Raw genomic sequence first — 25,474 nt, 5'->3', positions numbered from 1 at the left:
TCAACCACTGGGAACCGAAACCACTTGATACTCTTGGATCTGTCCTTCACCACCTTCACCCCTTACCTCCTCAACAACGGCTCCAAATCTTCAGCCCTCTCCACTCCCATCCCTTCCCTCTCAGAAGATCACCTCACCTCCTGCCTCCCTGAAAAAAATCAGGGCCTCAGATATGAACAACTTCAGCTTCCCAGCCCCTCCCTGCAAACTCACCTTCCTCCTTCCTCGTCTCCAAAAAGGAGTCCCAGGTCCACCTGGGTACCTTTGCACCACAAATTATCCACCCTCACTCTCTGTGCCATCTCTGCCAGCCTGTGGACCCTCCTATGCTTTGCCCCATCCTAAAGTAACTCCCCCACGGCCCTACATTCCCCTCTAGCTGCCACCCATCCTTTCTCCTTTTCTTCTCAGTTGTTCTTCAAGAAAACTTGCTATCACCCCATTCTCACTGTTTATGGCTCTTTGATCCATTGCAATCTGCCTTCCCACCTCTGAGAGTGTGGCCTCACAAACGAATTTAAAAGCTGATGTTCATGATTTATTATCATCCAATCTGACAGGTTTCTTGGGGAAAAACAGGCGGCCAGTGCACTGTGGGCTGGGGAGGAGAAAGGGATGGATAGGTGCCTATGGTCAGTGGCTCACAGGATGAATACACAGCCATGAGGCCCAGAGAGCAGTGTGCAGGCTGCCCAGAGGCCCTGTGGAGGCAGGTAGAGCTCCTGGCTCTCCACAGTGGACCTATGGGCCATGTCCATCATCCTTCTGGGCCACATTTGCTGCTCTCCCCATTTATACACAGGTCTTTGGGGCCCTCTAACTTCTCTGTGTGTGCCCACTTCTCCCCCAGCTAGACTGCAATCTTCCTGGGGGCAGAGGGACTCCCTTCTTCTTTTTTTTTTTTTTTTAGTGAGCCCTATGCCCAATGTGGGGCTCAAACTCACGACCCTGAGATCAAGAGTTGCATGCTCTACCAACGGAGCCAACCAGGCACCCCAGAGGAACTCCCCTCTTGAGGTCCCTGCAGAACTTTGCACAGCCTCTGCAAGGAGGAGTCAGGAAATACTGATTTGTAATTCGCCTATCATTTGAGTGAGGAATCATGAGTGCTTCTAAAATGACTCAGCTATGTACAGGTCGTCCACCCTAGAAGTGTAAAACCTCTCACAGCTATCTTGTTAATGTTGATGTACTCTTTTTCACACAGTACACACAGAGAGAGAATGCACTTTGGACAACCACAGAATAAGGTCTCCTCCAGCTAAAAGATGTGGAGGCCCTATGAATCAGGAACTTCGTATGCGGGGAGACCGAAGTAATCAGGTTGGAAGCTCTTTAGTGTCCGTTGGGTCACTGCTGAGTGCTTCAATTCTGTTTATTTTATCCAGGAGTTTATTTGTTTATACCTTGGTTGTCCACCTAAGAACAGTGAGAAGAGGCATTTGCCAGGCACTGTGCTAAGTGTTCAAGCAAGATCTGTAAAGTTTAGTATGCTGCAAGGCAGTTACCATTGTTAATCATCTCATGGGTGAGGAACTGGAAGCTCAGAGAGGTGCAGTGATTCACCCAAAGTCACACAGACATTCAGTGGCAGAGCCAGGTCTGTGTTGTGCTGCTGGGATAGTATGTCCCCAGCAGGCAGGGGACACAACGGCATTCGGGACTTGGAACAGGCCAGTGTTGTAGCATGTCCAAAGAGCTATCAGATGATGCTGGTGAGGATATGAGTGCTGTTTTCAAACATCTGCAGGGCTTTAGTGTCTGGGAGGCGGTGACCCTGTTCTGAATGTCCCCAGGGGTCAGCAGTGTGACCAATAACGGCTGACATACGACTGTGCTTGCTTTGAGCTCAGCACTGCTTGGAGCACTTCAGAGAGCCCTGTGCCCTGATGAGGTAGGTCTATTGTGACCTACGTGTCACACAGGAACAAACAGAAGTGCTCAAGGGTGCGCAGCTGGCTAAGCAGTGGGGCTGGGCCAGGCAGCCTGGCTCCAGCCTGTGCTCTCGACCTCTGTGCCATCTCGACTCTCTGCCACAGGAAGGTCATTATGAAGACAAGGACTTGCCCATGGATTTTAAGAAGCACTAAGATCAGTCTGAAAATGGAGCCTGGGGATGAGTGTGAGCCCCTCCTCTCCTAACATGCACAAGGAGACATGGAAGCATGTGTGGCTTGGATATTTTGAGGACGGAAGAATCTGTGGACCAGGTGGGAGGCAAAACAAGGTAATCTCAGAGACCACTCGTGACCTTGAGTCTACACCGGGCCGGATGGAGATGGCACCCGTGTCCTCGTGTCCCCAGCCTCCAGTCCTTCGGGCCTGCTGGCCCTGCCCTAGGGACTCTGGGCGCTGCGCTGGCAGCGCTTACCTTCCTTGCAGTCGTGTTTGTTGTCATGTAGGACGAAGCCACTGCGACACTGGCACTCATAGCTGCCGAAGGTGTTGACGCAGTCTTGCTGGCAGCCGCCGTTATCCTTGGAGCACTCGTCCTTGTCTGCAGGGGAGCAAACAAGGCGGGCCCGGGTCTGTGCAGGGCTGAGGTCGGGGTGGTCACCCCAGGGGAAGCGGGAGGCTGGCTGGGTTTCCTCCCCCCGGGGGGGCCAAGGCCACGGTGGGGTCCAGGGCGGTGCATCCAGCGGAGCCAGCTGAGTGGCCCAGCTGTGGGGAGAGAAAGTAGAAGTGGGGTGGAGGGAGGGCTGGGGGCTGGAGCTGACCAACATGGGCACCCTCTACCATTACCTGCTTACTGGACAGACGGACAAGTGGAAAAACAGACACACGGACAAGCAGACTGCAAGAGAAAGGAGCAGGACGCAGGGGTCCCTCTTTTACTTCACAACAGGAAATGTCACAGACACCATCAAAATGGGAGGGAGTGGGGGCAGGGAAGGTCCCCTGTCCATGGGAGGGGGGGACAAGGGGAGAGGAGAGCACCAGTTCTGTCCGGCCAGAAGGAGGCAGGCCGGAATGGCAGAGCGGAGGTGGGGGGTGGTCGGGCACTGAAGCCCCCATCCCATTCCGTCCAAGGTGAGGTTCCTGAGTAACAAAGGGTCCGGGAGGCCTGGCAGGCCTCACTGGGGGGTCCGGTTTCTTTTCTGCACTCGGAATTTGAGCTGGTGGGGGCGTCCCCGAGGGGGCTGCAGAGCGGGCCTCTTTTCTGAAACGAGAGAGAGAAGGAGAAAAGGGACCAAGGGGTGGGGGTGGAGGGCAGGGACCAGGGAGGGAGAGCAGTGAAAACCAACCCGGGGCCTCAGAGGCAGATTCACAGGGCAATGCGGGAAGGCGGCGGGACACACATGCAGGATGGCCATGTCCGGCGCAGCCAGGTCAAAGAGGAAGAGCAAGTGGGAAGAGGCACAGCGACAGAGACAGATAGGAAGAGAGCCTGTGGCAGGAAGAAGGCCTGGAGGGGTAGGCACGAGGCCCGCACATATGGAGGGAGAGAAACAGAGTCTCTGGTAGAGGGGAGCAGCCCACGGAAAGGGTGGGCCCGGCTGGGAGCTCAGAGCTCTCACTCTGGCTGCTGCAGCTACAGGCTGTGTTTAGACACACACACCCACACCAGCATGCCCACAGACACGGGATCCCTCGGGGATGTACTGCGGTCCCACTGGGGCAGCACAGACACTGACCCACAGGTACACCACACTCACGCGCAGGACCCACAGGCAGACATAGAGACCGCATGCACACATACCACTGGCCAGCCATCCACCTGTGTGCACGTGTACATAAGGGACACACACTACTTCCTCCCACATGTGTGTGAGGAAGCGTGTGCACAGATGCATAGGCAGGCACTCAGGGGCCAGTACGCGGGTATAAAGACACAAAAACACAGAGACCACAGGCTCTTCAGCAGACCTGTGGACTCAAGTGTGCTCACACATGCAGCTGCTCAAGTTCGGGTCAACCCACACACGCACTCTCCCATGAGCACACACACACAGAGACACAGGCTACAGGCATGTGTTTGTCACTCCCACACATGCTCCAGTCTGTCTGCGGTCACTCTGGGGACTGTGTGCTTGGCACAGAGGCAGGTGTTCAGGGAAGGTGTGTAGATCGAACGGACATCCAGATTTCCAGAGGGGAATCGCGAGGTAGAAAGATGCCCACTGGCATTCAAATGGGCAGGTGGGGTCTGTGACAAAGGTGACCTTGTTCCTGGTCTCCATCAGTAGTGGAGGGGCCTGAGCACTGGCTTCCGGAAGGCCCGGCTTCTCCACTCCATTCTCAGGTGAGCCAGACCCCTTAAGGCCCGCAGGAACTCAAGGTCAAGAGGTGGGATCCCCAAGTCCCTCCCCAGGGCTCCTTCTCAGTTACAGCCTCACAGGGGATCCTCGCTGAGGGCCCTGTGGAAGCTGCCAGCCCTGCAGGAAGGTGGGGGTGAGGGGCACCCTACAGCCCAGGAACTCGCCTGTGACTACACTAGGAACTTTAGGGGCCCCATCTTACAAATGGAGCAAAGATTTGCCTGAAATGTTTTGAACCCCACACCTTCCCTATATGTGCACCCTAAATACCTAGTACAGTGCCTGGCACATAGGAGGGGTAAAAGAAATACCTGCCCAGTAAACGAACGAGTGCGTGGGCAAGTGGGTGGCTGAATGGATGAGTGACAGAAAAGTGAGTCCTGAGGAAGGCCTGCTGTAGCGTCCTAGGGCAGGGCTCTGGCATGGGGGTTGGGGAGTGGGAGTGGCAGCCTCACAGCCTCACCTCAGAGGAGCCGAGGAGCCAGGGAGCAGGTTGCAGGAGGGGCAGGAGCGGGGAGGGTGGACATGGTCCGGACAAGGAGACGGCACTCACCCTCCAGTGCCAAATGCCCCGGAAGGTGGCTGGGGTCAGACTGAAGGTCTTCAGGCTCTTTCTTCTCCTTCTTGGCTTAGGGTCTCCTCGCTGGGTGTCCCAAAAGTCCAAAGAGCCCCCCTCCTGGGGGGCCAGAGTCAGATGCCCCATGCCCTGAGGGCTGAACGAACCTTGATGCCCACTGGTGAGGGTCCTCTGCAGGTTTCTTAGGCAGCAGGGCATTGCACGTGTGTGTGTGTGTGTGTGTGTGTGTGTGTGTGTGTGGCTGTGCACGTGTGTGTGTGCATCTCTGTGTGGGTCTGAGGGGGCAGGTGGCCCAGTGTCAGGCCAGGGCAGGGCAGTACCCAGGGGTGGAGAGACCTGGGCTCTAGCCTGACAGATGTGTCGGTCCCCCTCCCGCCTCTGAGAGTCAAGTAACAGAAGGGCAGAAAGAGACGAGAGTAAGCAGGTAATGGTTTCCCCAGGGCTGAGCCCACCCCTGAGTAGGTGTTACATCCCCTTGGCCCTCTGGTGAGCACCCCGTAGGAGTTCCAGGTGGGCATAGGGAAGAAAAGGATTCGCATTGCAAGGGGAGGGGGTCTCAGCAAGCAGTGGGGCAGGGGCTGTGGGGCACTTTAAGCAGAGCAGGATGGCTGGCAGTGACAAGCAGGGAACCAGTGCACAGGGGCAGTGCATGGCATCCAGGTGGGGCAGGCAGGGGTGCAGGGATGCAACATAGGGGGCTTGAGGATGCAGGACCCTGGGCAAAGGGGGGAAAAGGAAGGCAGTGTGGACTAGGCCATGGGCTTCCTGCCTTCCTGCTACCCCATGCCCGGCCCACCAGGCCAGCTGAAGATCAGGATCCCTGGGCCACTCCCATATAAAACCAGCTGCTTCAGCCACTCCCTCCACCTCCCACTCCCCAACTCAAGTTCATGGAGTTCCCACCCCACACTATCAACGTCCCAAGTCAAAGAGTGCCTCTGAAAGACCACCAGCCTTGCCCCAGGATGAAGGACTGAGGGAAGACTAAGGCAGGGGGCAGGTCTCCTGGGACCCCTGGAGGCCCAACTCAGAGAGGTTGACTGCATTTTAGGCCTCCCAAGAATGGGTCCATCAAAGGGGCTTGATCACAAGCCTTATACGGGGCAGCTCTCAATAAACATATGCTGGTTGGATCTGAGTCCCCCACCTATGGGCTGAGGGTGAGTGGGAAGGCTTTGGTGTTGATGAGAGGGAGGCTCCTCATCTTTTCTGAAGGCCTCGGCATGAACCCATTTGGCATGTGGGTCTGATTAGAGATGTGGCCGCTGCCAGATAATCTGCCCCACACACTCCAAGGCAAACACCCTCCTCCTCTGCATGCACCCTGCATTCTCTGGCCATGCTGAACTCCCTGTTTCCAGGGCCTGCCCTCTCTGGGGCCTCGGCATGATGGCTCCTGAAAGGAAAGCCCTCTCCTTTCATTTCTTCATGCCTATGTACTGCCCATCCTCAGGCTGGTTCCCATACAGTAATGGGGTTCAGGAACAGAGGGGTTGGCCTGGTGGTGGTGGGCTAATGGGGGGAGCAGGGGACAGACCCTGCTGGCCTGGTAACAGAGAGGGCTAGAAAGTGCAGGGGTAGTGTGGCAGGGAGGAGGGGTGGTGGGCTCACAGCTGGGTAGTCCAGGTTACCTGAGAAGAAGTGGGCCTTGAAGCCCTTTTTGGAGACGGTGTTGTCAGACTTGAACTCCACACGCATGTTGTTGTACTGGGAGGTGATGACCTCGGGCTTCTCGGAGCCACAGAACTTGCCATGTAGCTTGGAGTCAGCCGTGAGCCCACTGCGTACTTCCACGAAGTCATACTTGCACACCTGCAGGGCAGTGCAGCTCTAGGCCTGCCTCCTCCAGGAAGCCTCTCCTGACCACCCCCCACCTGGGAAGGCTCCCTTTTGTCCTTTTGTCTTTAGTCACCCATCTTACATAATCTAACAACTCAAAAAGGTGCCAAGCCACCCCCACAGGATCCTCTTGCGCTCCCCACACAAGCCCTGACTGAGTCTTGCCTTGCTCCACATTCCCCTGTGCACTCCCTGACCTTCAAGCCCTCCTCCCCGACCCTCCCCTGCTTCCTGGAATTGGGAGCAGTCTCTCCTCCTCTACATTCTTTGGGTATTTCATATGGAAGGAAGCAGACACTGAGCCGAGCTCCCACGCCTCAGACCTTCCTGAGTCTCCTCAGCTCTGGTGGGCACTTACGTCATTGCCTTCCGTCTCGAAGAAGTCGAACTGCAGGGAGATGCGGTACTGGGTAGGGGCCACCAATTGCCAGATGCAGTTTTTGTTAGGGGGGTACTCCTTGGGCCAGCCTGGGCTGGTGATGGATCCGTTGAGCTTGGTAAGGAATCCACCACAGGCAGCTGTGGGGACAACGGAGGTGGCATCAGCCACCAGGAGTCCCCACTTTAGGTAAGGGCCAGGGGTAAGGGTGCATTAAGGAGAAGAGGGGGATGTGTGGATGCCCTGCAGTCCTGGGGCTTGTGTCTGGTCTCTCAAGGATGGGAGGGAAGCAGGCAGGGTGAGGGGTGTACCTTCAGAGTATGAGGAATTGGGGAGTCATATGCATGAACACTCTACTTTCTCAGGGCCTCTGCTAAGAAGGAGGCGGGGAATGAAGGGCTCAGGGAAGGCTGGGCCGGTGGGCAGTGAGGACTGGAGGCAGGGAGAGGAAGGTGGGTAGAGAAAAGACACACAGCAAACCCAGGCTGAGCTGCAGGCAGTTGGCAGGGAATGCTCTCACCTCAGGGGCAGGTATAGGGAGAGGCTGAAAAATCATTGCCTGTCTGAAAACAGTGGTTTCCAAACTGGGGATCATGACCTTCAGGAGGATGATGAAATCAATCAGCAGGTCATGATCAGCATTTTAAGTGAATAAAAATGGAAAAAAAAAAATACCAGAGTGCATCACACCTGGTAAGTGTGTTCAGGGGGCTGCAGGGCTGCCATATAAAATGTATTCCTTGTTGGTGATGAGTGAAGAAAGTGCTAGGGAATCTGGGCTTTCCCAGGAAGGGGTGTGTCCAAGGGCTTAAGAGATCTGGGCTAGAGGGTCTGGTCCCTGGGGCTGTGTTGGAGGCACTCACCCTCACAGCGGCGCTTGTCCGGGGCCAGCTCATACCCAGGGTCACAGCTGCACTTGTAGCTGCCCAAGGTGTTGAGGCACCGCTGCTCGCAGCCCCCGCGGTTGGGCCGTGAGCACTCGTCCACCTCTGCCAATTGGGAAGAAAGGGTGTCAGTGACTGCCAGGCCAGGGTCTGCCTCCTGTGCTCTGCTTGAGAGTCAAGTCCAGTGTCCCTCAGGCTTCCTGTGACCACCTCCAGCCCCACTGCAGGGGACAGGAGTCAGCTGTGGACCACTCAGCTTTGAGGCTGTGGCCCTCCCTACCTCAGCCAGCCCCCCAGCTTGGTCCCTAGGGGTTCCTACTCCTGAGAGCCCCAAAGGGACAGGTAGTAACCTGAAGGAGGGGACAGGTAGACCCCACAGAGCCTTTCTTTGACCACAATGGCTGGGCTGGTGACCACCACCATTTATTGGTGCCTCTTGTGTGTCATTCCCCAGCCTTTCTTCATTTATCCTTCAATCCTGACATGACCAGTGATGGAGGGACTGTTACTATCCCCATTTTACAGATGAGGAAATGAGGTTCAGGCATATTACCTGTCCACAATCACACCGGTAAAAGAAATCCACGCTGCCTTGCTTCCTCCCTAAGCTTCTATGGCACTTTCTGCCTCTATGCCTCACTGGCATTTCTTCTACACAAACTTTTGGACTTTAAGGCAACTCCTGAACTACTATTTCAATTCACAGTTGAGCACCTACCACGTGTCAGCTACTTTTACATATGTGTGTCATTTACTCAATGAGATATGCAGTTTCTCAGTGCAGTTGACCTCTTCTCCCCAGTTAGGCCATAAATTCAAGCACAGGGTACCATGGTCTATGCATCCCTCATAGAATCTCTGTGTAGAATAGGTGAATAAAGAAGACATGAAGTCACCACAGCAATATTCACAATAGCCAAGATGTAGAAACAGCCTAAATGGTCACCAACAGATGAGGATAAAGAAAATGTGCTACAGGATTTAGAAGAATTAATATTGTTAAAATGTCCATACTACCCACAGCAAACTATAGATCCAAAGTAATTCTGACCAAAATACCATTTTGCACAGAACTATAACACATAATCCTAAAATGTGTATGGAACCACAAAAGATTCCAAGCAGCCAAAGCAATCTTGAGAAAGAACAAAGCTGAGGGGCATGCTCCCATATTCCAAACTGTAGTGCAAAGCTATAATCAAAAACAAATAAATCCAAATGGTATGGTACCGGTACAAAAACAGACAAATAGATCAGTGGAAGAGAATAGAGAGTCCAGAAAAAAAACTCATGATTATATGTTCAATAATTCTATGACAAAGGAGGCAACAATATACAATGGGGAAAAGACAGCCTCTTTAATGAATGGACAGATCAGACAGCTACATGCAAAAGAATGCAACTGGACCACTTACTTACATTTTACACAAAAAGAAACTCAAAATGGGTTAAAGACTTAAATATTAGACCTGAAACCATGAAACTCCTAGAAGAAAACCAAGGCAGTAAGCTCTTTGGCATTGGTATTAATAATATTTTCTTTGGATCTGTCTCTTCAGGCAAAGACAACAAAAGCAAAATAAACAAATGGGACTACGTCAAACTAAAAAGCTTTTGCACAGTGAAGGAAACCATCAACAAAACAAAAAGTCAACTTAATGGGAGAAGATATTCACAAATGTTATATGAAATAAGTGGTTGACATCCAAAATATATAAAGAACTCATAAAACTCAATATAAAACAACGACTATTGATTAAAAATGGGCAGAGGACTTGAATAGACGTTTCTCTAAAGAAGATATACAGATGGCCAACAGACACATGAAAAGATGCTCAATATCACTCATCATCAGAGAAAATGCAAATCAAAACCACATTGAGATATCACTTCACACCTGTCAGAATGGAGAGTATCAAAAAGTTAAGAATAACAGGTGTTGGTGGAAGATGTGGAGAAAATAGAACCTTCTGCATGTTGGTGGGAATGTAAATTGGTTCAGCCACTCTGGGAAACAGTATGGAGATTCCTCAAAAAATTAAAAACAGAACTACAATATGATCTAGCAGTTCCACTTTTGGGCATTTATCTGAAGAAAATGAAAACACCAATCTGAAGAGATATATACAGCCCCATGTTCACTGAAGCATTATTTACAACAGCCAAGATATGGAAGCAATTAAAGTGCCCATCAATAGATGAATGGATAAATTAGATGTGGTATATACATACAGTGGAATATTACTCAGCCACAGAAAAGAATGAAATCTTACCATTTGTGACACCATGATGGACCCAGAAGGTATGAGGCTAAGTGAAATAAGCTAGACAAAGATAAATACTGTATGATTTCACTTACATGTTGAATCTAAAAACAAAACAAATGAACAAACAAAACAAAACAGAAACAGACTCATAGATATGGAGAACAAACTGATGGGTGCCAGAGGAGAGGGAGTGGAGGGATGAACAAGATAGGTGAAGGGAATTAAGACGTGCAGTTTTCCAGTTATAAAAAAAAAAAAAAAGCAAGATGTGGAGATGTAATATACAGCATAGTTAATATAAGTCAACAAGATTGTAACAACTTTGTAAGGTGATGGATGGTAACTAGACTCACCGTGGTGACCATTTTATAATGTACATAAACATTGAATCGGTATGTTGTACCCTTGAAACTAACAGGATATTGTGTGTCGATTACTCTTCACTTTAAAAAATGTGTTATATACACACAGTGGAACAAAAATGGATGAATCTTATGAACATTATGTTCAGTAAAAAAGCTAGTTACAGAAAGACAAATACTGCAGGATTCCACTTATACGAGCTATCTAAAATAGATTCAAGGGGCGCCTGGATGGCGCAGTCGGTTAAGCGTCTGACTTCAGCCAGGTCATGATCTCGCGGTCCGTGAGTTCGAGCCCCGCGTCAGGCTCTGGGCTGATGGCTCGGAGCCTGGAGCCTGTTTCCGATTCTGTGTCTCCCTCTCTCTCTGCCCCTCCCCCGTTCATGCTCTGTCTCTCTCTGTCCCAAAAATAAATAAAAAAACGTTGAAAAAAAAAATAAAATAAAATAGATTCAATAAATGAATGAATGAATGGATGAATGAGTGGAAGAAAGAATGAATGATGGCTGCCAGGGGTTGGGGGCTGGGGGAAACGTGGAGCTGCTAATCAAATAGGCATAAAGTGGCAGTCAAGCAAGATGAATAAGCCTTGGAGATCTGCTGTAGAGCACCGTGCCTTCGGCCAGCAACATGGTATAGTACACTTACAAATGCATCCAGAGGACAGATCTCAAGCTACGTGTTTTTACCACAACAAAACACAATTTTAAAAATTAAAAGAAGGAATGGAGGAGATGGATTGGCCATGGGGATGGGCCGGGTGGGGAATGGGGAAGGAGCACCTTTGAAAAAGTTGACAGCAAAGCCAGCTTTGTTAATGGATCCGTCAGAGACGAATTTGAGCCAGAGGCGACTGGAAGTGCTCTTGATGTCATCCGGCTTCTCGTAGCCACAGTAGCGCCCGATGAGAGTGCTGCTCTCACTGTGCCCATCACGCACCTCCAGGTAGTCGTAGGCACAGCTGTCATGGCGTTCGATCTGAGGGTCAGGGGCTGGATCAGCTGGAGCAGCTCTGGTGGCCAGGGCCCAACACCAGGAAACCCACAACAGGTGGGACAGCAGGGTCTCCGACCTACCTCAAAGGACTGGAAGGTGAGGCCCACGTGGAAGCCCTCAGACACCTGGATCCGCCAGATGCAGACTTTGCTGGGCCGGTAATCATCAGGGTAATTGGGTGACTGGATGTGGCCATTGTCCTTCTTCACATCTCCCCCACAGATGGCTTTGGGGACACAGGGTGAGGTCAGTTAGAATGCTCTGCTCAGCTCAAGAGCCCCTCTCTCCCCTCCTTCAGTCCTTCCTATGTACCCCTCCCCCAGCTTCTTAGTACCCCCAGGCCTGGCCAATCCCACTGGGGTCTCTGCTTCCTCCCTCATGCTCCCCTGACCTTGCCCTTAGTGTGCCAGGAGTGAGCGTTTTGATCCCCAGGGACCACACCCAATCCTCCCTCGTCACTCTTCTTCCGTACCTTCATAGACGGCAAAGAAGCCCTTCCCGACCCAGTTGCTGCTGCTGCGGAACTCGACCCAGAGACGGCTGTCGGTGGAGACAATAGGCTCGGGGAGTTTGCCCCCGCAGAAGCGGCCTGCGCAGACAGTGTGGACAGAGGGCAGTGAGGCCTGAAGTGGGTCCCTCTCCCCTCCCTGCTCCAGGGCTGTCCCTCCAGGGAGCCTGTCCCACCACTCTAGGGGCTCAGGGGCTCAGGGGCTCTGGCCTTGGTCTGCACTTGGCACACAATCTCAAGGCCCTCCAGTTGGCCTGAAACTAGTCTAAGGTCTAGTGTGGTCTTGAAGGGCCAGAGAGTACTAACTTCTACAGGATTTTATGCACTTGAGGAATAGAATATGAGTTCTGGGAGGAAAGGGGACTTCGCACAATATCAAACTGTATCTGTGTTTTAGTTACCTTTTTTGAAAAGTAGGCTTCACGCCCAGCACGGAGCCCAATGCGGGGCTTGAACTCACGACCCTATTAAGACCTGAGCTGAGATCAAGAGTCAAACACTTAACCAATTGAGCCACCCAGCAGCCCTATTTACTTTTTTCAAAGAGCATATTATCATTACTTTTCTTATTTGACCTTCATGCAAACAAGTAATAACCAAGAACGAACTCAGCTTTCTTTGTACATTTAGAATGTTTTCATTTGACCAAACGCAAGAGATAGCAGAGGACCCCAAATAAATCCTAGAATCTAGGGACTGGGTCAGAAAATGTCCCCTTTGAAATAAAACCTGACAGGAATCTGTTTAAGCAGATTAGGCTGGCCATTTGTAGAATTCTTTGTAGTGGAGAATCAAGTAGGGATGGTTTGTGTGTTCTGAGTAAGATTGGGTGTTTCCCAACCTTCAGCAAGGGACAGAGGGTGCTGACCCAGGAATGTAAGTTATGAAAAAGAAACTGTAATCTTGGAAATGCTAACATGTCTTCAGGAGGAAGTGTTGTAATGACAGCTGCTTTGGGTGACTAATAAGAAATATTCAAATATCAGATACTGGGGGAAAAAGAGATGGTTAGTAACGGTTTGTCATCCTGCTTCAGACACAGGCTGTGGAGCAAAGACTCTAGTGACAATGAGTAGTCCCGGGCTATTTAGGGTTATGTCCAGATTGGAGGAGAATTCACACAGCTCCTCAGGCTTGACGCAAAAGCTTCTTTTGGCCCTAACTCCATGTCCATTAAAATAACTTCTGTCCTGTGGTTCTGACTACACATCCCCCACTTACTCACCACCCCCCGCCACCAAGGGACAAAGTATCCTGTGCAAACAAGTCTGTGCCAGGTAGGTAGCCCTCTGTGGTGTGCCAGGATGCACTGTGGGTACCCTTAAGCCAGACCTTACAGATAGAGAAAACAGAGCCTCTGAAATTGCCCAGATGAGGAGAGCCTGGAACTGTGGAGATGTGCCTGTCTGTCTCCCTCTGTCAACTTATATGACACCCCTGACCCACACACTGAGAGTCACCTCTGAGGGAGGCCCAGAAGCCTATACCAAAGACCCTAAGGTCCAGACTAGGGAAGGGATTTGCCCAAAGTTATACACTTGGTGATGGAGTTATCAGGCACTGACTCTATCAGGAGTCCTGATTCCCACACCAGATCACCCTTGGCCAAGCTATGGGTTTCAGGGGAGGATGAAGAGAATATGAGTAGGTGTAGGAAGGAAGTAGCCACATCAAACCGAAAAGCTTTTGCACAGTGAGGGAAATGGTCAACAAAACGAACAAGCAATTTACTGAATGGGAGATGATGTTTGCAAATCATACATTGGGTAAGGGATTTCTATCCAAACTATATGTAAAGAATTTACACAACTTAATATCAAAAAACCAAACAACCCAATTAAAAAACGGGCAGAGGACTTGAGTAGACATTTCTCCAAAGAAGACATACAGATGGCCAACAGACACATGAAAAGATCCTCAACATCACTCATCATCAAGAAATGAAAATCAAAACTACAATGAGATATCACCTCACACCTATCAGAATGGCTAGTATCAAGAAGACAAGTTAAAAAAAAAAGGTGGGGGGCACCAGGGTGGCTCAGTCAGTTGAGCATCCAGCTCTTGATTTCAGCTCAGGTCATGATTCCAGGGTTATGGGATCAAGTCCTGCATCAGGCTTCATGCTGAGTGTGGAGCTTGCTTAAATAAGACCACTGACAACAGGTTTGAGGAAGTGGTGATAAGGGAACCCTTGTACACTGTTGAGAGGAATGCAAACTGGTGCAGCCACTCTAGAAAACAGTATGGATATTCCTCAAAAATTAAAAATAGAACTACCGGGGCGCATGGGTGGCTCAGTCGGTTAAGCGTCAAACTCTCTTTTTTTAATGTTTATTTATTTTGAGAGAGAGAGAGAGAGAGGATGAGAGAGAGAGAGAGAGAGAGAGAGAGAGAGAGAGAGAAAGAGGGAGAGAGAGTAGGGGAAGGGCAGAGATGGGGAGACAGAATCTGAAGGAGGATCCAGGCTCTGAGCTGTCAGCACAGAGCCTGACATGGGGCTCAAACCCACAAACCATGAGATCACAGCCTGAGCCAATGTTGGACACTTAACTGACTGAGCCACCCAGGCGCCCCCAAGTGTCGGACTCTTGATTTTGTCTTGGGTCATGACCTCATTCATGGTTTGTGAGATCAAGCCGTGCATAAGGCTCTGCGCTAACAGTGTGGCTCCTGCTTGGGATTCTCTCTCTCCATCATTCTCTGCCCTGCCCTCCGCTCAAAATAAATAAATCAACTTTAAAAAAATCTAAAAAAATATAACTACCTTATGATCCAACAATTCCACTTTTGGGTATTTATCAAAAGAAAACGAAAACACCAATTCAAAGAGATATATGCAATCTCATGTTCATTGCAATATTATTTACAACAGCCAGGTGATGGAAGCAACCGAAGTGTCCCTTAGTAGATGAATAGATTGAATAAGATGTGGGATATCCATATCACTCAGCCATAGAAAAGAATGAGATTTTGCCATTCGTGACACCACGGATGGACCTAGAGGGTATGATGCTAAGTGAAACAAAGAAAAATACCATATGATTTCACTTATATGTGGGATCCAAAAACAATACAGATGAACAAACAAAGCAAAACAGAAACAGACTCATAGATACAGAGAACAAATTGATGGGTGCCAGAGGGGAGGTGGTGGGAGGTAGACAAAATAGGTGAAAGAGATTAAGAGACACAAGCTTCCAGTTGTACACTTGATCTTAGCCAGAAGGCCGAGAAGTGATACAAGCTTCCAGTTATAAAATAAATCAGGCATGGGGATGTGATGTACGGCATGGAGACTATAAGCAATAATATTGTAATAATGTTGTATGGTGACAGATGGTAACTACCCTTATCATGGGGATCATTTAGTAATACATGAAAATATTCAATCACTGTGATGTATACCTGAAACTAAGAGGGTATTACATGTTAATTAGACCTCAATTCACACAAAAAAGAAGGCTCCACAGAGGAGGCACGGGGCGGGCTAGTGCCTTACCTCGGAGGGGTGCTTTCCTCCAGAAGCCGTCTCGGACCTCCACGTAGTCATACCAGCACAGGCGGCTGCGATACAGGTCCATGGACGTGAAGTTCAGAATGATCTAGGGGAAATGGGAAGAGGAAGAGGGTTACACAGCTCCCCACCAGCCTGGCCTGCCGGCCCCATGACCACTGCCTGCCTCACTCTGCATAAATAGTGAAGGGGCTCAGAAAAGGAGCTCCTGGTGCAGAGACGGCACTCCTCTCCCCAGCTGTCTGCCAATGACGGCCAGCTTTCTCAGATAACTCAGTCATCACTTAACATACATGGCCTTGCTGAATATCTGTATAAGACCAGAGGTCTCATTTTACTGATCCCCTTAGTGAGGAGACACTGGTTTGGGTTAAACAAACTCATCTCTCCTCCTGGTCGACTTAAATAACACCAATCACAGCACCATTAGAGGGATGAGGTATCAGTGATAGGAAGGGCCCAGGGTGGCATGTGGGTACCAGGGGCTCTGAAATGGAAATGAAGGGTCCAGAGAGGAGAGGCAGAGAGACGGGCTGAGTCACCCATCATCACATATTCATTGAATGTTGATTCCAGGCAAGGGGTCATGCTAGCTGCTGAGGGGAATACCAGATCTGAATCCTTCCTGTGAGTGGGTTTAACGTCCATCCCTGTCAAGGGGCTTAGGATTTAGAAGGATAAGAAATACACATGACTTAGAAGGATAAGAAATCCACATGAAAAGCTCACTGAGTAAAAAAACTCAGACTCCACACACATGGGCCTGGGTTGGAACATCACCTCTGCATTTCTTGCTGGGAGTCCTTGGGTAAATCACCCAACCTCTCTGACCTCAGCTGCCACGAGCATGAAATGAGGAAAGAGCACCTCACCCTGAAGTAGCACCTCGTAGGTACAGCCACCGCCCTAAGTGCCTCCTGTTCATGAACTCATTTCAGCCTTTGAACTCATCAAATGGTCATGTAATACTGGAGGAACGTTTGACACCTTGGTAAATACCAACTCTCCCCAGCCGGTGGGCATATTAACAGTAGACAGGTACACTTTCCAAGAGGGAAATTGCTTTAGTAGTTTCCAGAATGTGCCCCCAAAGCCTCTTTTGTATCTCGAGTCCAACAAGCAGGAACAGTTCATGGTGACCTGAGAGGTGTATACAGTGGACACAAATGGCCCAGGAACCCACCTGTTAGGTCTAGCTGGCTTCTCTGCTGGAGGAAAAGGGGACAAGGTGTATCTCTCCTCTGGCTCACTGCAGTTAGAGGCAGTCAGAGTGGAGGTGAGAATGAAAAAGATCCCAAAGCAGGCACTGGCAACTGTGGTCTGTAGCCTGTGTCAGTGCTGTGACGGTCAATGGTCAGAGAACGTGTCAGTGCTATGACGGTCGATGGTCAGAGAATAACTCTGGCTCTCGGTCACTCCCTGACACCGACCCCTTTAGAATTCTTGGTGATTTCAATAGCCACCTAGATGACCCTTCCCATTTCTGGGCCTCTCCATTCCCTGACTTCCTCTCTCCACCTCTTCTCGGCCACACATGGCATGACATGCCCTAGACCCTGTTATCATCAATAACAGTGCATCCCCCATAAGCTCAAGTTCAAGCACCCCACTGTCCATCCACGTGCCCCAATCTCTCCTCGTTCACTTGCTCCATACACCTAGTCCAACAATCCTTCCAGTTCACCATGACCTTCCACCTTCTGAGCCTATGGGGTTTTCCCACCCTTTATCTCCACGTACTCACATCAGTCCTTGCCTGGCTTGGAATCCATAGCCCATCCTGCCTCTTTTCTTTTGATTTGTACATGAGTTGAAATGTGTTTGTGTTTGGGGAAACATTTATGAATTGTGGCACTCTGGGATGAAATCGAGCAAGACCAGGTTTTGAAAAGTGCACCCTATTACTCTTGATGATTATTATTAGTCATCATTGAATGTTACTATTGTTATTATAAAGATACAAGTCCTGGTATTTTGAAAAACTGAAGTTGAAAATCTGTTCTGGCTCTTGCTCTGGAGACAGACAGTGTGCCTGGATCAATGACCAAAGTAGGACATAGATGAAGTGGCAAAGGCCTGGGGCAGTCACCTCACTTCAAAGCAAATCCATGGTCCATCTTTATCATCACCTCCTTGTATAGGACCTCAGCTCTCTTTTTCCTCTTTTCTCCTCATTGTATTCACTGGAAAACCACACCCCTGCTTAAATCCAACTTTCCACCTACTCTGTGCCTGTTCCCAGGAGGCTGAAGTCATGGTTAGAGGAAATAACCATGTTGCTTGTCTCACTTGAAATTTGAGACCACTGACCTCCACTGCGTCTTTAGCGCTGCCAGGCACACCTTTCACATTCTCCTCCTCTCTCCTCAAACCATCTGTACCCCTTCTTGAACTCTCAGTCCTGGCCCTACCATTATCTTTTTCCAAGATTAGTTCAATAGTCACTGCTCTTGATCTTGCCTCCCAGCAGAGCAGAGCTTTCATGATGTAATTGGATCATATCTCCCCACTGCTCAAAATCCTTTAATGCATGTTACTCAGAGTAAAATCCAAAGTCCTTACTTACCATGTCCTCTATGGCCATTTATAATCTAGCCCCCTGCTATCTCTCTGACCCCATCGCCTACCACTTTCCTCCTTGCTTACTTGGCTCTGGCCACATGGACCCTACTGGTCCTCAAACACACGAAGCCTGCTCCTGCCTCGGGGCCTTTGCATTTGCTGGCTAGAAGCTCTTCCCAGCTACCTGCCTGATGTGTTCCCTCACTTCCTATCCATTTCTACTCCAACTCACCTGATGTGAATGAGGCCTTCTCTGACCATCCCACATGTTACAGTAACCCCCACCTCACTCCTTTATCTCCTATTGCTGATTTCCTTCATAACACTTATTACCATCCGACCTATCGCATTTACTTTTTATTTGCTTGTCTGTCTCCCCCTTACCCCTACTCTGCCAAAATGTAAACCCTATGAGGACAGGAGTTTTATTTAACTCGATATGGAATCTTTGGTGTGTGGCATGTAGTAGTTGCTTAATAAATGTTTCTTGGATAGAATTTTTCTTTTAGGAATCTATTTTATAGATACACTTTCCCAAGTATACAAAGATCTCAGGTTTGAGATATTTACTGTAGCATTTTTGGTAATGATAAAAACTTGGAAAAAACTTAAATGAAACATCAGAGAAATGGGGATGACAGCATGTTAAGCAACCATCAAAATGTCTGAGGTAGAACTTGATGCGCTAACATGGAACAATGACCATGATTTCCTGCTGAGTGAAAGGCAAGTTACATAAGACCACATATCCATACACACATGCACGCACACATACTTAGAAGAGTCTGGAAGGACATACCAAGTGTTACCAATGTTTGGTCACCTCTGGGGAGTGGGATTTGGAGGAGGACCCAGGGCAGAATATTCACTCTTTACCATATGAATTCCTATACTTTTCAAAATACTTATCTCTATATCCGACAAACAACAAAAACATCTTTAAGGAGTTGCTGGATGGACGAAGGAATGCAGAGGGCTGAGTGAGGGCAGTCTGGCCCCTAAACTTACATCCTTCACCACTATTCCATGTGGCCTCCGATCAGTTTTGCTCAGCAGCTGACAAGAACAGCAGCAGCTTTCCCTTCGCCCTTGGAAACTACCCTGGCTCTGTCCAGGGAGGATGGCTTCACACCCTCCTGAAGAACCACGCCCACAGGCAGAAGCCCAAAGGACCCACCCAAGACCTCCTATGGGGCAGGAGGAAGCAGTGGTCACCTCGCTCAGGAAGAAGAGACCTGTGTTGGCAGTTAAAGGCATCCTCCAGGAGGGCACACCATGGCTATATTGAGACTAGAGATGTCTAATTAAGAGTTGTAATGGCTTCTGTCATCTGGAAACAGCTGTGCTCTGGTGGCAGGGGCACTGCCCTTTGCCAAAGAAAACCTGGCCACCTCTACCACTTCCTGGCTGGTGATGATGGGCCCGTGGCTTGACTTCTTTGTGCCTTGGTGTCTTTGTCTAAAAAACAGCAGTAATCATAAAGAGCTGGGGGATTCAATGAGAAACAGGGTGCAGAGTGTCCACAAGTGGACCCCGCAAATGGGAAGTACCCCCCACATTTGTTGGATGCTCTCAGGGAGCAATTGGGACGATATGTTGACCCCCGGGGACTCACAGTCTGGCTTCAGTCTGACTTTGCTGTATGACCTTAGGCTCATCATTGAACACCTTTGTGCCTCCATTTCCATATCTATAAGATGGTAATGGTAATAGTACCAACCTCATAGGACTTAGAGAATTAAACCAATACATGGAAAGTTTATAACATTGACACATGTATGTGTCACACATGCAATATACATACATGCCACACATATATAGTACTGTGTATGCCACTCAAAAAAAGTTAATTTCACTGTTGGAGTTGAGTTTGCTTAAGATTTTGAAATTTGAAATGGTTCATCCCAGAATCTGGAAGTAGAAGGAGGCAAAAGGGGGACCTAGGAAGTCGACCAGGGATTACCGATTTAATAGATTAAGACTATAAGACATTGGGCACCTGGGTGGCTCAGTCAATTGAGCATCTGACTCTTGGTTTCAGCTCAGGTTATGATCTCACAGTTTTGTGGGGTCATGCCCCTTGAGCTGTCAGCCCAGAGTCTGCTTGGGGTTCTCTCTCTTCCTCTCTCCCTCTCGCCCCTCCACTGCATGCATGCATGCACATGTGCTCTTTCTCTAAGTAAATGTAAAAAAAAAAAAAAAGAAAAAGAAAAAGGCTACAGAATGACAGTAGCAGCCAACATTGGTGGAATTCCTGCCATGTGCCAGGCACAGCACTGAGCACTTTACGTGCATTAACTTGTCTAATCCTTGTATCAACCACATGAGGGAGGCACAACCATCAGACCCACTTTACAAATGGGGAAACAAAGGAACAGAGTGGTTAAGCAACTTCCCCAAGATCATGCATCTAGCAAATAGCACGGCTGGGAGTCAAACCCAGGCACTCGGGTCTTAAACTTAAACCCTTAAACTTTTATTCCATGTGGCCTCCCCAGGCCTGCCAGTCAATTTTGCTTACAGCTGCATGAAGAATGAGGGTCAACTTTCCCTTCACCCTCAGAGCCCCACACCCTTCAGCACCAGGAAGCAGGGACTTAAGGGAGGGGTCATAGCTGCCCAACTGGAGGACTGGAGGTGGCGTTGGGGAAGGCATTACAGATGAGCGGAATTTGGAACTTGAAGAATAGGCAAGATATCACAAGGCAGGGATGGGAATGAGGGTGGACACTGCCAAAGCCAAAAGACATTTTAAGTTCTTATCTTTTTGGCTCGGCTGCAACAATGGACCATGATCTCCTGAAACCACTTTCCTGCTCCTAAGGGGCGGGCTTTGTCGCTTGGGAAACACTCTTAAGTCTTCTTTGGAGCAGCTGCTAATGACGTACAGTGGAGACATGGGGGTCCTACAAGAAGCCTTCCAAAGTGGCTCTTTCTTGTTTGATATATCCCTGCCTTGCATAAAATTTCTGTATCACTCAAACTTCTGGCAATAAGCAGAGAACTAGAAGGCAAGTGAAAACAACCTCTCAGCACAAAAGAAACATCAAAGTCCACCCACGAATGCAAGCGAGTTTATTTAAGGTTGACTGTTGAAAGAGCGTAGACTTTGGAGTTGGACAGTCCTGGAACTAAATGCTGGTTCCACCATGACTGCCTGTGTAAACGTGGGCAGATTTACTGATGCCCTCTGAGCCTCGACTCCCTCATCTACACAGAAGGGACGAGAACACCTGCACCACAAAACTGATGTGGGGAATAATGAGGTCATACATACAAGATGCCTAATACTTTGCCTGAAACGTAATGGGTAAACAGCAAAGAATGGTCACTATTATTTCATGACGCTATCCTCCCTGGCTCCCCAGCCTCTGCAGAACCCTTAGAGGGTTCCTGTCCCCCAGGGTTCCATCTTTGACTCAATTACAGCTCTACAATTTGATCCAGAACTGTGAGTGAATTTTACTTTTTCTATTTCTGCAGCTACGCACTGAAAAGTTTGAAATATTTCTCTGTAGCCTACTTCTCTCCCTGGAGCTCCAGGCAGGCCTCTGAAAAAGGATGGGGAGTCTCTTGGGTGTTGTGGAGGGAGCATGCCTAAGGCACAGAGAGGCTCCTGGGGCAAGTCCATTTGTCTACTAGAGACTAGGGCCAGCCCATGCCAGCCTGGAACCACAGGGAAAGAAGCTGATCCTGACCAAGGTTGGCATATCCCTGCTGGCTGAGCAAACTTCTTGAACAGGAAAAAAAAAGCAACGCTCTACCCTACTCTGTGTTCCTCAGGGGCTGGGGACTCTCTCATGCATCTCTCTGTCCCCAATGCCAGGTGTGTAGTGGGCACACAGGTCTCTGGAAGGGCACTTTAGCAATTGTTGATGTGGGACAGGGTTTAGAATTCACAGTATTGCAATCATGGACTTTTGTGTCATAATCTTTGGACAAGTTACTTAATTTTTCCAAGTTTGTTCTCCCATATGCAGAATGGGGACAACATTAGCACCCGGCCTAGAATGTTGTTGTGTTAATTATAAGACATAACACATAAAGAATTTAACACATGCCTGGCCAATCATGTGATCAATAATTTTAGTTGTTTTTATTGTTATTTGCTGTGAGATTTCCAAAAGCGGAAGTTGTGGAGACCTTTGGCAGAGAGATAAAGGAAGCCAGAGAATGGTCAGAACAAGACAGCAAAAAGGAGAGCAATTTTTAAATTAGATTCAGAACAAGAAAAAGAACAAGGAAGGGATGGGTTCACTTAAAAAAAATTTTTTTTTTAATGTTCATTTTTGATAGACAGAGAGAGACAGAGCATGAGCAGGGGAGGAGCAGAGAGCGAGAGAGACATAGAATCCAATCTGAAGCAGGCTCCAGGCTCTGAGCTGTCAGCACAGAGACCGATGCAGGGCTCGAACCCACAAACTGTGAGATCATGACCTGAGCCAAAGTCGGATGCTTAACTGACTGAGCCACCTGGGGTGGGTTCACTTTTGAGGGAGGGTGACAGTATGTTAACTGAGAGAGATGACGGAATTACTCAACCCTCAATAAAAGACTACCACAAATGAGAATGATCTTCAAATTGCAAACAGTAAAATAAGCATAGTTTGGAAAGGGAATAGAAACTCATTCATATTGGAGGGGAGTCAGTGAGCACCTCTTTAAATTAGCTGTTGCCTCTAGGCTCAAAAATGACATCAGAGGACATTCAAATAACTTACAGATGTGATCAGTGTCTGTAATCTTGAAAACTCAGAACAAAAGCTTTGCCAGTTTCCAAAAGGGGTGTGTGTGTGTGTGCGCGCGTGCGCGTGTGTGTTGGAAGAGGGGTTTGGAGTGAATCCTGGGAATCACAACCCACTAAGTTGAATGTCAATCCCCAAATAAACAGATAGCCTGCCACCATTTAGAAAAGAGACACTTGATTATTAGGAGCTGGTTCAGGTTCACTTAAAACAAAGCACATCAGACAAATGTCATTTCCTTTTTAAAAGGTGTTTCACCAACTGGTGGAACAGTGGCTTTGATTTGGTAAGGCAATCCATCTATATATTCAGCATTTATGAGCTGTTTCCTATGCCAGGGATATAAAGGTGACAAATTCGTGGTTGGAGAAGCTCACTTCGCAGTCAACAAGGTGATGACTCATGGCTGGATGGTAGTGTAGCAAGTGGTATCATAGCCAGTGGAATAAATCTGCCCAAAGTCTGCAGATGAACAGTGTCAGCTCAGAGAGGGAACTTGGCTCTGCTTTGATTCATGTCATGTTCAATGTTTCAATCAAAGACCAGTTTCAGAAGACCCAGAAAAGACATGCTTATCAAATGAGCTCAGGACAGAGTAAGAGAGATGGCACCCGCTGAATGGTGGAATTCAGATTCCAAATGGTCTTGAGAGCTGTTGGAATGAACAATGTGACCAGTAATAAAATCTAGTCAAGCTCAAGACTGCACGAGTATATTAAGTACCATGTTCCAATCAAGAGGAATAGAGTCTTAAAGTTGACTATTGGGAACAATAAAAATGCACGGAAGGACACTGAAGGTAAAGGGGTGAGTGAGAGGTCCAGATACCACAGGAAAACCCTGTGGATAGATCTGAGAAGACCTTGGAAAAGTGCCTCTTGAGTAGTAAGTCAGCCCCTCCTCAAGGTAGTGCTCCATCGTTCTTGTGCAGTGAATGGGTCTACGTTTCCCAGGTAGGTCATTCACAGCCACAATCAACTATGCTCTCTTACTCTGGGGTCCTGGCAGAGGAGGGGACGCTCAGTTACCTTCTCTCCAGGTGTGACTGAGATACGCCATACGCAGTGCTTGTGGGCGGAGTAGCCATTGGGGTACTCAGGGGAAGAGAAGTTGCCTGTGCTGTCTTGTAGGGTCTCTCCACAAGCTGTCAGAGAAAGGAAATGACTGAACTGCTGGCTGCAGATGCTCAATTCCCCCAACCTCCTGGCTTCCCACGCCCTGAACTCTGGCATCACTCAGGGGAGAGAAGAACGGCTAAGCAGAGGAAGGAGTCTGGGGTGGTCCTGTCCCTTTAAGATACACTCCGTGCTCTTTACACATAAGCCCACACCATTGGACCTATTTGGCCTAGTGCTGCAGGATGCCCTGCTGTCCAGGCAACATGGCTTCCAGGGTTAAGGTCAAGCTCCTTTGGTGGGCCTCACTCTACCTCCGTCCCTGATAATTGCTCTGCTAGTCCCCTTTACTGCTCCTACTGCCCTATTCTCCCAGACCCTCCGAAGGTACATGGCTCAGTATCTCACCTGATCCCAGCCCCAGTTTGGTTCCTTAACTTGAACACTGCCCCTGCCTGGGTACCTCCACCCCTACCACCAGGCAGCCGCTGGCCTTCTCTAAGACTTACAGCCTTAACGTCCTCAGCCCCAGGTCCTGGCCTCCGCCTGCTTCAGGCTCTGCCCTCCACCCTTCCCTGGTCCATCCCTCCCTGCCCTGACCTGGGCACTTGTAGAGCTTGCGGGCCTGGGCGATGTCCCCCTTGCTGAGCCGGGTCCTTTGGCCAATGGGAGGTTTCACCCCATTGACCTCGTACTTGGGAACAATGGTGTCCAGGAAGATGCCCCTGAGGAGGAAAAGCCCGATCTGGGTGAGAGTCTGATGGAGGGAGGGGTGGTGTGCCTGTGTGTACCCAAGGTCACGACCCTGCCAGAGCCCAGACATTCCTCAGTAGGGTCAGGGACGGGTGGAGATTGCTCACCCTGTCATTATGCTGCCCACTGACCAGCAGCCACCCTGCTCCGTGGCAGCCACACTGCTGGAGACTGGGGGAGCCCCAGGAATACGCTGGGAGGTCAGGGACATAGGCTCCACATGCCCTGGGAACCTAGTGGTGTTCTGGCTCAGTCTAGGTCCAACCCCCAGCCTCAGGAGAGCTTGGGACCCCTAGCGACCATGTCTCTAGCCTCACCAAGCCTCTGCTTTTGTGGCCCCTCGTGCTCGTTCGGCTGTGACTGAACTTCTCCCAGGACTACCAAGGCCAGTGCTTCATTTTGCTGGCACGGACTGCTTTTGATAGGTTCCACCGTGGTCAGACCACACAACTCCGGATCCATCCATGTCTCCTGTCCCCCCTGCCCAGTTCCTGCCTGCTAAGTCCTGGGTGTTTCCATCTGGGAGGAGCAGGACGAAGGGAAACAGGCGGCCCTCTGCCTCCCCAAGGTCCCTGACTCACACCCAGCTGGGTGGAACTCAGCAGGGGGTGGGGTGGGATGTGGTGGGAAATGTCCAGGGGAGGTCTGTGGCTGTGGGGGGCAGGATGACCTCACCACCCTTCCTTGGTCTCTGTTCCCTCAGGTCTGGAG

The 25,474-nt window shown here is 49.5% G+C and overlaps 1 protein-coding gene and 1 long non-coding RNA gene across 5 annotated transcripts in view; one reads left to right on the top strand and one right to left on the bottom strand.

The window, feature by feature from the left end:
* The window catches only part of BMP1 (bone morphogenetic protein 1), a 44,637-nt gene that overhangs the window by 6,046 nt on the left and 13,117 nt on the right, over positions 1 to 25,474 (bottom strand). For 3 of the 4 annotated variants that reach the window (XM_049631525.1, XM_049631526.1, XM_049631527.1), the window contains 10 exons: positions 24,611 to 24,735; positions 23,924 to 24,039; positions 15,574 to 15,676; positions 12,036 to 12,152; positions 11,644 to 11,789; positions 11,350 to 11,545; positions 7,918 to 8,043; positions 7,034 to 7,194; positions 6,468 to 6,648; positions 2,372 to 2,497 (listed from right to left, as the gene is read on the bottom strand). In XM_049631525.1, coding sequence (XP_049487482.1) covers positions 2,372 to 2,497; positions 6,468 to 6,648; positions 7,034 to 7,194; positions 7,918 to 8,043; positions 11,350 to 11,545; positions 11,644 to 11,789; positions 12,036 to 12,152; positions 15,574 to 15,676; positions 23,924 to 24,039; positions 24,611 to 24,735 — 1,397 coding nt within the window. The other variant, XM_049631528.1, reaches the window with a different exon arrangement.
* On the top strand, positions 1,510 to 10,243 carry LOC125923325 (uncharacterized). The gene is made up of 2 exons (XR_007457990.1): positions 1,510 to 2,227; positions 9,498 to 10,243. It is a non-coding gene; the product is annotated as an uncharacterized LOC125923325 (long non-coding RNA).

The sequence above is a fragment of the Panthera uncia genome, chromosome B1 (genome assembly GCF_023721935.1).
Source record: "Panthera uncia isolate 11264 chromosome B1, Puncia_PCG_1.0, whole genome shotgun sequence".
NCBI lineage: Eukaryota > Metazoa > Chordata > Mammalia > Carnivora > Felidae > Panthera > Panthera uncia.
Note: the sequence above shows the minus strand (reverse complement) of the source record. Positions and strands in the feature narration are given on the sequence as shown.